General features: G+C 36.3%; 1 protein-coding gene across 2 annotated transcripts in view; it reads left to right on the forward strand.

The window, feature by feature from the left end:
- Window positions 1-1,583: 1,583 nt before the first annotated feature.
- ADGRV1 (adhesion G protein-coupled receptor V1) overlaps window positions 1,584-12,347 on the forward strand; it is a 272,375-nt gene continuing 261,611 nt past the window's right edge. For both annotated transcript variants that reach the window (XM_065046531.1, XM_065046532.1), the window contains exon 1: window positions 1,584-1,697. In XM_065046531.1, the coding sequence (XP_064902603.1) occupies window positions 1,676-1,697 (22 nt within the window). In that variant the 5' untranslated portion in view covers window positions 1,584-1,675. The remainder of the gene's footprint in view (window positions 1,698-12,347) is intronic.

Below are 12,347 nucleotides of genomic sequence, written 5' to 3' on the forward strand. Positions count from 1 at the left end.
CTTCTTGAGGTCTTTTTGTCTTTTACTAATAAATTTTTAAAGCCTTTCATCGTTCTAAAGCACCTTCTTTGCCTTTTCTGATTTCTTCACATCATTCCCGAATTGCAGTCTCCATAAGACAGTGTTGATGTAGTGACACGGCCAATGCCATCAGAAGGCAGTGTCCTAATCTTGTCATTTATTTGGCCCTAATACTTGTGCGCTGTGTTCTTTCCTTCCACATGCAAATATTGTATTAGTCTTAGCAGAATCAATGCTTCCTCTCCCTATGGTTTCTATCAGTGATTGCTTTTTCCATATTCTCCAAATAAATTAAAAACAAAGCAAAAGAAGCTCATTTGAAATGCATGACTTCTCAGTAAAGTATAGCAAGAGTAAAAATAATTCTGCTTTCATTCATGGCAGAATCCTATTTTGTGCTTAGCATTTCCCTCTGGCCTTTCTATGAACCAAAGCTGTGAGTATTATGTCTAAAATTAGGCTAGAGTTATATCTGGATTTGTTTCTAAATACTTATATGCAAATATGTATTAAAATAGGCATTTACTATAGATTCTGTGTATCCAACACTAATAAGCAATACAGAATTTTAAAAAACATTTTAAAAACATCACATTAGGTGCATGTTGGTTGTAACATTCATTTTGCAATGAGTTGTGTCAGATGCCTGATTTTTAGAGCTACTTAGAAGTATTGTGAGAACAATCCGAAGTTTTGGGACAATGGAAAAAGGATTCAGCAAGGTCTACGTAACTACTATGTGGTTTTGTACTCTTGTAGATTAGGAGTTTATTGGGAGTTGATTTTCCTTGGAGTTGGAATTGATGCTGTTTTAAAAATTTGATCAAATGATTTCAATTTGTAGGAGAGATGCAGAGAGTGTGAGTTTGTTAATGGATCTAATGGGATCCAGCTGCATGAAATTGTGCTGCTGCTGCATTCGTTTGCAATAGTAGTTCCACTTTTTAAGATCTAGTAGTTATCTCACAGTTTCTGTGAGTGTAGTGAAGAGTGTGTAAATGGGGCTAAAAAAAATTCCATAAAAATTCACTGTTTTCTACATTTTGGGGGTTACACGCATCAGCATTTGTTAGATAAGTATGAATTTTGATTCTTGTTTAACATTAAATGGGAGAATGGGTATGATTTTGGAGCCAACACCCGAGTGCCACCTTTGTGTCTTTTATCTCAGGATTTGCTTGGAGCGGCGGTGACCAGAAAACGTAAATTTGATGTTAGTCAGAGAAATTACTGAGGCAAAACGCTTGATCTAGGACTGGAAATTGTTTCTCCTTGCTGAGGACCGAGTGTCCTGCCGCAGCCGAGGACATGAATCCAAAATCTGTCATAATTCGGTGATAAATCCTACCAGTTTTGCTGCCTCCAAGAAGTGTCCATACGTGTCGAAGTGGAAGAGCTGACGAGGCAGAGCCTGGAGGGGCTCTCTCTGTCTCAACTACAGCAGCGCCGGAGCAATTGCAGGGGTCTGAAAACACTTTCCCCTCTTCAATTCCACCCCCTTTTATCTCAGCAGCAGCGGGAAGGCGGCGGGGGCCAGGAGAGGGAGGAGAGAGCTGGACGCTGCGCAGAGCGGAGGGAGGAGTAGGAGAGGGGAATGCATAATGCGTGAGTGACAGAGAGCGTGCAAGCGGCTGGCTGGGTCCAGGAGACGCTGATGTCCATGTCCCCGGCTCTAGGTAGGTTTGTTGTGGTTGTTGTTGCGGTGGTTGCTTGGGGAGCATCCTGTATCAGCTGCAGAGGTGCTGGCCGTCGGGATGGAGGGTTCTTCCAGCAACACCTGTTGCGGTGGGGAGAGGGTTTGGACTCACCCCGGAGCGGCTGCTGGGTGGTGAGAGTCTGATAAGGTTTCCCTTGTTCCAGCAGCTCCTCTTTCTGCTCCGCGGAGCAGGACAGGTGCAGACAATAGTCTTTCCAATGGAAAATCCTGCTCGCAGGGGATCATGTCAGCACAGAACTCAGTCTAAAGTGTCCTAGCTGGCAGTTTCTAACTTAAAAATGCACAAAACATCAATTTGGCTGTTTAAATTAGGTGAAAATCAAACTGGAGGAGCTGTGTGTGCATTGTGTGTTGTAAGGGAGAGTGAGATACAAGAATGAGTTTTTCGAATCATCACCTGATAAGGAATGAGTTTTAAACATGTTAAATATTAAAATCTGACGTGTGAGTGGTTACAAATGGCAGTATTGCTCATCCTTCTTGCTTTTGGTATGCTGATTCTGTATAAGACGTTGCATAATGCCCTCTGGCTAGCCCAGATAAAGTTAAGATCAACTGCATACAGAACTGCTTGCCAAACATCAATCATTCTCTTTTAATGAGCCTATAAATGCTTTACAGTGCAGATGTGAAATAAGATGTGATTTTTAAAATTTCTTATTATATAGAAGCCAAAAGTGTTTTGTTTTGTTTTAGTAATACTTCACACACACCTTCTAAAATGAATATTTTAGTTTAATACTAAGCATTTTAAGAATCTGCCATTAGGACAGTTTAATAACTGAAGGTAGAGTGTTATATATTTAGTCTATCTATCCCTTAAGCCTTTTCCTACTACATGTATTCAGTGTTTCCATGTGGAAAGAAGAACCAGATCCCCATGGAAATAAAATAATTTATGGCTTATTAGGCTTAGAATTGAAATCACCAAACATTTGATAATGTAAAAGCTAATGTATTTCAATGTTGTACAGTTTTTGATTTCTTATTTGTCATTACTAATATTTATGTTGTTATTGATATCTAACAGGCTGTTTTCTGCTTTATTAGCTTCCTAAAATCCTTTTGTTTTCGTAGTTTCACATGAGGAAATCAATGGTACTTACTAAATTTACATCTGAGTGAACTAATTAACATTGATAATGGAAGCACATGCTTGTTAGCTTGTAGTTGTGGTCTGTGTCTTGCTCACATGGAAGTCAATGGGAAAAATGATATTTGCTTTTGTGAGAACTAGTGCTGGGCAGTTTATTTGTGCTGTCAGCATTTTTAAGGCTGAAAAATAATACTGGGTGGGTTTTAAAGAGTTGATACTAGTGAATGAGATTGGTCCTTTTGCATTCAAACCTACAGTTCAATGCTTCCCTTGGAAATTGTTCTGATCTCTATTTGAATGAAAGTTTCAGAATCGGTCTCAATCATAACCTGTTACTGAAACCTCTAATATACAGGGAATTTTGTTATTTAAGCTTATTGTCTTGCAGGGTTTTTTGTTTGCTTTTGGAATTCCATTAAAAATAGGAGTGCTTAAGTCTGAAAATGCTTATGTGCGTGTCTTACTTAACCTGTGAATCTGATAACTGAAACAGAACTATTGGGAAAGCTATGAAAGCATATACCTTTAATGTATAGCACTAAAGAAGAACACCACTACAGAGGTGTGTAAGGATCTCAGTCATGGGGTACAAACAATTTATGGCAATTTGGGAGAAAAAATTTTATGACCCACAGATCATCATCATCATTGTTATGCTCCTACCATAATTGTTCAGAAATACAGCATGGTAACAATGAGGTGATTGTTAATTATATCTTTGAAAGTACATACCGATAGTCTACAAGCTTAACAAAACTTTAATTTTGGATTGTTTCGTTGAAAACCTGATGGAAATATATGTCTTTGCATCACTCTTCAAAGAAAGGGAGAATTAAAATTTGTCTCAACTACATCTGAAGTTTTTTAGCCTAAGGTGTTTTTGGAAGCACCAAAATGGTAAAATGCCTGTCTGACTCTTCCTATTATTTGAGATAGGATATCTGATGCAATTTAGCCACATTTTCCTGTTGGACAACCCTGCTGTCTGTCTTTTTCTGTCTTTCTTGGTCAGCCCCTTCCAGTGTGTTCTTGGTACTGGGTCTTTTCAGTTGTTCACTAAGAAATACAAAATTGTAGGTAGGCTAGAGAAAATACAAAGGATATGCTGAAATTCTTTGCTCAGGGAGTATTACAGCTTGACCTCCTAAAGGTGTAGTCACGTATGTAACTCTTTCTACACGTGTAATCCTATTGATTGATTTTACTCATTTGAAGAAATTGTGCTTGCATTTCAGCACTGCAAGACTGGCCAATTTAGTCGTAGTCACTGTTGTGTATAACAGTAAATATTACACTTATCCCCACTATAAATTATCATGCATAGTATCTGAATCAATTTTTCAACGCATATTAAGACACAGATGGTATTTAACATCACTATCATCAAATCTAAGCTTACAGAACTATTGCTGTCGATTGTAGGTATTTGCTGTAGTTCCAGAAATTTAAGAATTATGTCTAACAGCAGCTGCATTACTGTCTCCTAGAAAAAAAACCCACATATATATTGACAGGTGGAGTCAGTGTTAAAGGCCATTTATCTTATTCCAGGTGAACCCACTGTAGCTATTTTTAGTCTAAAAAAAGCTACCGAATCATAAATTACACTAATTCTGTAAAGCCTCTCTTGCCTAAGTCACTCTTTTTGAGTGAATAACCTCACTGGATAATACTTGCTGTAAATAAACATTTTAAAGATTGAGTTTACTCCATACATGAGAACTTGTGGTTGTTTGCAGAAAGAATTTGGCAAATGGGAGTTCTGAAGTACGCTTATAATATGAAAAACATTGTTTCATAGATTAGCTTATGACTATTTTCTATAACAGTAATTAAAGTTGTTTAAATTCCTTCTACAGAAATAATTTGAAAGTCTGAACCAAGGTTGCTGTGAGGATAAAGTTGTACTTATTAAACAGGATTGTTTGATGGGCTAAATTTCGCTGTCAAAATTAAACAATGGAGAAGATGCTTTCCATATTCATTGCAGCTTTTGTGTGTGTGTGTTTTCCAATTAATTGAAGACAGAATTCCCTCTAGGAGGTTATAACAATATCTTTTCATGTACCAATAGATTTGTTTGTTTGGATATCTCATTTTGTATATAGTACAGATTTATTCGTTAGGCTACAGTTATTATTCTCATTCTCAGATGGCAGAAGAAACATCCTTCTTCTCAGTCACTTGCCCTGAACTGGTCCAATATGTTACCGCTCTGAACTGTTTTAAGCTTCGCTTCATTAAGGATTTAACATGGCCTTAATTCAGCCATCTGTTATGGGTTTGGCAGACCAGCGGATGTGAGGTATCGGTCAGAGCTTTAGGAATTTCCCACATTTTTAAAGGTTAGGAAAAGAGCTACCTTTATGAATAGATTTTGAATAATTCTCAGCAAGACAATGGTGCAGAAGTGGGGTAAAAAATGCGTGTCATTCTCTGAAGCACAGGGTCCCCTGTCTGCCTCTGGCTTTGCTGAAAGGCAATTAGCATTTCAACCAGCCAATTTGGTTACATGCAATGAAGTCCTTGGGTTTGTAATTTGCTGCTCTCGGCTTGGTGCTGTTGAGAACTAGCTCTGTGTAATCCTCTCAAAGCAACTTTCTTTCCAGCCTAGTTATTGTTGCTGGTCTTAAATAACTAATCAACAAAGAGATTTCCTTGTCTTGAGCTACGGGGTGCCTTAGGAGAATGAAAAGAAATGCCCAGTTAATAAGGGAATGATTATAATTATTAAATAGTGATTATTAAATTGTGACATAGGTTAAAAGGTTTAGAAAGACAAGAAAAGCACAATACATGATAAAGGTAGTGGGAGATGTCTTTGAATCCAAACAAATTTTGCTTGAGGATTTCTCTTCACCCCACAAATGCTTTATCATATGTTTTATTTTAAAATGGACTTCCCAGATTAAATAAATTAATTCACGGTATAGATTAGAGTGAGGCCCCCACGCTTATCTTCTCAAAAGGACTTAAATATATTTTTACTTCTGCAGAAAGAAGTCTTCGGGGTGGCTTTGTAAAATACAGATCTGTAATAAAACCAATATTCTTTGCTGCAAACTAGTTGAAAATGTATACGTTTAACTGTAGAAATGAAACTTGTTTTGATATATGCCTTCAATTTGATATACATAGTTGATACAGATTTTCGTGTTAAATAATTAACTTTTATGAACTCAAGTATAACTCACTGACACAATTATTCTAATAATTAGGCAATACATTAACATTCTGTTTGGCTCATACATGCATATTAACTTGCAGGAATCCACTGTAATTCTTCTGTCAGCATACCTGAAATAATGCCACCTAATCCCCACTATAGGGCCATAATTTACTCTTCTATACCTTACAGATTGTTTTTTCTGTACTGTGAAATTACTATGTGTGAAGCACTATTGCAAAATGGGTTGTTAAATTTTTGGTTTTGAGAAAAATAACTACTATAGTGCAGAAACCCACGATTATTTTTCCTGATATATGCTGTTCATTCAGGCCATAGTACCAGATTTTTGAAGTCATCGTAGTTTTGTCCTCAGCTCATAGGTTCTGAAAATAGGTTAAATAATGAAGTGTTGAGGACCTGAGAGAAACCTCCAAAGTAGAGCTACAAATGGAAATTATTGTGAAACTACTGAAGTAGAATAAGTGAGTGTTCTTCACTGAAGACTGCAGGTCTTCCTCATCTGGATTTCTTCATGTGCAACATCCTGTGGCAAACTCAATATCATTCTAATTTATCTTTTTTTTTTTTTAATTTACTTGCTTTTTTTTTGTTCAAGCAACTGTTTGAAATAGAGTATGAATACTTACAGTGTCTCCACCTGGGGCAAAAAGGTGGAAAGCTAGACCCTGCTTCTGGAAAACCCTGTAAGATAGTTTCTATTAGTGAAAGGTGTCCGCTGCTTTCGTTAGAACTGTACAGGTGAAGAGATATTTCCAGTGTGGTGCTGAAAACTGTACTTATCTTTTGCATAAACCTATACTATATAAAAAATAGTATCTTGTGGTTCTTTTTTACAGTATATAGTTAGAACTATATAACAATAGAGTCTTGTCAATTGCATGAGATAAATTAGAGTTTCTGCAGCTGAAATCAGTGTTGTTTTGTTTGTACAAATGAGGACAATTCCTGATTCCTACTGATGTATTTCTTAACATTGCTAATTACCAAATTTCAGCCACAGTTTTTTGTTTGTTTTGGTTTTTTACATTAGACTCTGGTCTCTTTTCTAAATATAAAATAATCCTAATAACTCCAAGTCATTTCACTGTAGGAGCTCTGGGTAAGAATAATCTGGATTTTACAGCTAGTCAAAATTATTGTCTGGTTCTCTGTTTGACCAGCAAATTATAAGGAAACTGCAAATGTTTGTAGAAGGGGTTTGCGCTCTCCCTGCTTCCCGCTAGCAAACAGAAATAGTGGATTCAGCACTGCTTGAGAGTTTTGCCCTTTATTCCCTGCCCAGAGTGAGAACAGCAGAGCAGGCGGTTACCTCAGAAATCCTCTGGCAATACCTGGCTTAAGAGACAAAACTTGGTTCTCCAATGACGATTACGTGCTTTAGGACTTAAAATATGATATGATTTAGATCTACTCACAGTCTTCTGAGGAAGTGAAAAGCTGCCAGAAAACTTACAGGGAGTGCTCTGGGGTTATTACACCTTTTACCACTCAGTGACCTCTGAAAATGGGACGTCATGATTTGGATTTCTCCTCAGGCCTCTGCTTGCAGATTTACCACCTCCAGTACTAGTTCCTGGCTGTGATGATACATTTACCTTCCTGACTAATAAGTGAAAATACAAGGACAGGCAGCATAAGCATCTTTTCTTCCTTAGGATAAGCTGTCTATGTTACAGGGCATCTGCCTTTTTCAACGAAACACAATTGAATGGGCAAGAATTTTCTTATGGAAGTGTTGCTCAGGTTACACTAAACTGACCATTCCCAGTGACACACATAGTCATGGATAATATGGTTTTTAATTTTTGAAAAAATATTGCAACTGTTATCAAGTAAATGATCAGGAGAGTTGTTGATCCATGCCAGTGTCATTAATCTCAAATGCAGATAAATGTCTGAGCAGCTGAGGCTGCTGCTGTGTTGCTGTTTTGTCACAGCAGCAGTCGTGAACATGTGAGCAAGCAGCTGAGCCCAAAAACTTGATCAGTGAAAGCTCATCAAGGCATTTCCATCACCTGGTACTCTGCATTTGTGCTTTGGCTACCACATTCCAGTGTTAGTAATAAGAGGGACGATGGGCAGGCACCGGAAATGTCTTTGCAGAAAAGAGAAAGACAGAAGACACTGGAGGAGAATTGGAAGCAAAGGCATCGGTGACACTAAATAATGTGCATGGAAATGGATGGGACTCTTGCCCCAAATGCTGCAATATTAGTGCAGTCCTGGGATGCAGACAAAGCTGTTGTTGTGACTTGTGATTCTCAGGCTTTATCCACCTTGAAATGGGTCGAAGGCAAAAAAGGCATATAGGAAGATATTATTTTGAAATTGCGCCTCTTTTCCAGTCTTTAATAGAGTGAGACACTTGTCCCACATCTAAAAAACCAAAATGTAAATAAAAAAGAAACAACAACCAACTCAGCAGACTTGGGCAATACCTGCTATACAAATGATAGGTTTTGCGGACACAGCTGTTGTGTCCTCCTTTGTGTGTGTGTGAACCGTGGAAACATCAAGGCAAAGAAAACCCCAGCCTGAAATAAAACGTTTCTCTTTTAATTTGGGATCATGGCAACATAGAAGTTTAGTAAATCAAAGTTGTTATAAATTCTATTGCTTTCCTAGTTCCCTCTCCAGTACTGTTGTAAATGCCAGTGGTTTTGAGAATGCCCAAAATAAAAAATGCTGAAAATATACACGTTTTTAGTATGTTTCTACAACAGGTGCAGCAAGAGCAATGACCCTGTGGAACTTCTTGCTGTGTGCTGTTCCTGCGCGATGCAGAGAATCCCCTCTTTACATATGAAAGAGCACACGCATCTCCCTGCCATTGTATCCAGCCAAAGATGCTGCTGGGCACTGACATCTCCGCTGTGAACAGACTTCTCTCTGGCAACCATTGATGGCTGTAGCGCTGTGCTCCATGCAAAGTGCAGGGCTTGCCTGTTTCCGAATGTTCTGCTTGTCTGGGTGTTTGTAATCACAGGCGGAAGAGACAAGGACAGGCAGTCAGAAGTGCGCTTGCTTTGCTGCGCCGCATCCGTGGACTTTAGTAATTTACAATGAGTTGTAGGTGATGAGCAGTAGTAACCAAGTTGTAGCTGCTCCAGCATAACCACTCATTACTTCTGCTGACTAGCAACTGGGGTACCATGTACTCAATCCTGTTTATTTGTTAGTGAGCTCCGCTTAATTTTTCTATTCTCCATTCCATATCTGGCACTTTACACTCATGTCATTTCAGATTTGGAATCTTTCATTTCCCTTTTGATTTCTCCACAAGTTCCCCCACCCTTCAATGAAATAAAACCCCTGATCTTTTAATTCTGAAGGATTTTATTGATTAAGCACAGAAGCCAGTGTAAAAATCTGCAGATAAAGACTTCTAATTCTCTATAGAAGTCTGCATGAAAGACCACACATGCTTTATAAACTTTAAAATCTTAATCTGAAATTTGTTCCAGAAACTGAGGGGGGGAAAGAAATCCTGGTGATTTACCATTTACAAGAAAAGCCAGTTTCACAAACCTACCTCTCCTTGGCTCCAACTGGGCAATGGGTCGAAATGGTATTCCTCACATAATTTATGATATTACTGTGAAAATAACTGTGTGGAATCAGCACATGCTTTGCTGAGTTCTACACTAGGATCCTGCATTTTTGGGGGAAACACAAGTATGCTTCAAAAAGTGCCAAAAAATGAAGACTAAAAGAAAATATTAGTTAGATAACATGACTCAGAATTCAGCGTTACATTTATTTAAAAAAAAAAATGGTTGAAGGATGTAATTTTTAGGCTTTTAAGGTTCTTAAATACCATTAAGATGTCTAGATAATTTTTGAGAGGTAGTTTCCTTTGGTTTTGATGCCAGAAACGCTTATTATAAACCCCTTGAAAACATCATTTAGGCCTCAATATGTAGCATTTCTTTAAACTACCACTGATACCACAAATCATTGCTTGAAATGGCTTTAGTCAGAACATAGTGACAGAATAGTTGGTCCATTGATTTGTATGTACTCTGAAATTGTATAATATCCCATTGCTTCTTGTTTCAAAAATAGTTACGTGACTTTGACTCCTTATTTTCAAGCCTGACTGAATATCCTGGATTGAGAGAACTGAACTTAAACAAAGCGAATTCATATTTAATAAAGTAAAATACTGTGACCTATGATGTCTTTTCAGCTATTTGAAGAAATTTGTTCTGCATTCTCTAACTATTAATTTATGCTATTTTTACCATCTTACATCAATTTTTAAAAACAATAATACTTATCAAAGTTAGGTTTGTACAAACAGAATAAAAACGACTTTTGGCAGGCTGCACAAAGTAAATCTTAGTACAAATAATGTAACAAGGAAGAATACACACCAGCTGAATAATTGATGGTATGATTGTGAAACCTCTCTTGTTCCACAGGGGTAATCCTATAGTTTTAGAAGGCTCTCTCGTAGAAGTAATAGAATTCAAGTAATTCTAAACTTTGTAATTTGCCCTCAAGGATCATGTTTTCAGTATTATTTACTAGAAGCATGTACCGTGGGAAGATACTTGTGAAGTCTATGACAAGGTAACAGCTGAAGCTAAAAGGTCAACAAATTCCTCAGTTTAGTACGACAATTCCTGGATCTACGGGCAGTGTAATTGTCCCAGAGCTTGCAAAGTTAGACAACTGCACCCTTCCCAGATGGAAGTTTTGTATAACAGTTCTATATATAAAACAACAAAGGCATCTTGCACATTAATGCGTTCGACTTTGGAAATACTGACAATTATAGATCCCAGGGGTTTTGTGTATATCTATCTATATCTATATCAATATCATCTATCTATCTATATCTATATCTATATCTAATCTATATCTATCTATATCTATATCTATATCATCTATATCTATATCATCTATATCTATATCTATATCTATATCTATATCTATATATCTATATCTATATCTATATCTATATCTATATCTATATCTATATCTATATCTATATCTATATCTATATCTATATCTATATCTATGTCATCTATATCTATATCTATATCTATATCTATATCTATATCTATATCTATATCTATATCTATATCTATATCTATATCATCTATATCTATATCTATATCTATATCATCTATATCTATATCTATATCTATATCTATATCTATATCTATATCTATATCTATATCTATATCTATGTCATCTATATCTATATCTATATCTATATCTATATCTATATCTATATCTATATCTATATCTATATCTATATCTATATCATCTATATCTATATCTATATCTATATCTATATCTATATCTATATCTATATCTATATCTATATCATCTATATCATCTATATCATCTATATCATCTATATCTATATCTATATCTATATCTATATCTATATCTATATCTATATCTATATCTATATCTATATCTATATCTATATCTATATCTATATAATCTCTGCTTCTTTCCTTAAGTTTTTTCTGCACTAGAATGACTAAATAGATAGATATATAGGAATGAAGCATTGTTCCTGAAAATCTGTTATGCATTGAGTTCTCAATGAGGGCCGTGGATACCTTGCAGGGCTGTGATCAAGGTTATAAAAGTTTATAGCAATGAGAAGTTCTGCAGCAAAATTATTTTACTGTGTGTCATTTTTGTTGGAAATAATGAAGTGCTGTCCAAATAGGTTGTATAATGATTAGTTGTTTTGATAGGGAAAATGTTTAGTCCTGATTTTTTGCACTTACTCACATTGCCCCCTTCTTTCCTCTGTGGTGTTGAGTAAGGCTAGTTAAATATTTTATTATAAGTAATTAAAACTGGATAATTTTGTCATCTCAGCAGTCTTTGCTTATAGGAATTCTGAGAGACACTGGTAGTTTTCTTGACTGTACTTTCATCTTATTTAATGTGTCATGTCTCTGGATAATTTATGCTTCAAAACGGTTTATTCCAAGTCCACACAACATAAATTTGGCCCTTGCCCAGACAGAATTTATTGTAAGATGAATCGAAGTCTTGAAGTCTTTCTAGTGTGTGTTAATTTTAGTAGTCTGAAGCCTATTTTATTCTCTGTTCATTGCAAGATTAAAGCTGCCTGACTGTGTACAGAAAACACTCAGAATCTACACTGAACCTCAGATATATTCTGATTACAAATTTGATCTGCACTTTACATTTCAATAAATGCACAGCATTTTATGTTTCAGTGACCACTTGTGACTGAATATTCATTTACTGCCAGTCATAAACAATGGAAACAAGTGCTTTGCAAATGTGGCAGAGCTTAAATATTATTGATATGCAAATGCTAA

The sequence above is a fragment of the Columba livia genome, chromosome Z, assembly GCF_036013475.1.
Source record: "Columba livia isolate bColLiv1 breed racing homer chromosome Z, bColLiv1.pat.W.v2, whole genome shotgun sequence".
In the NCBI taxonomy this organism is placed as follows: Eukaryota; Metazoa; Chordata; class Aves; order Columbiformes; family Columbidae; genus Columba; species Columba livia.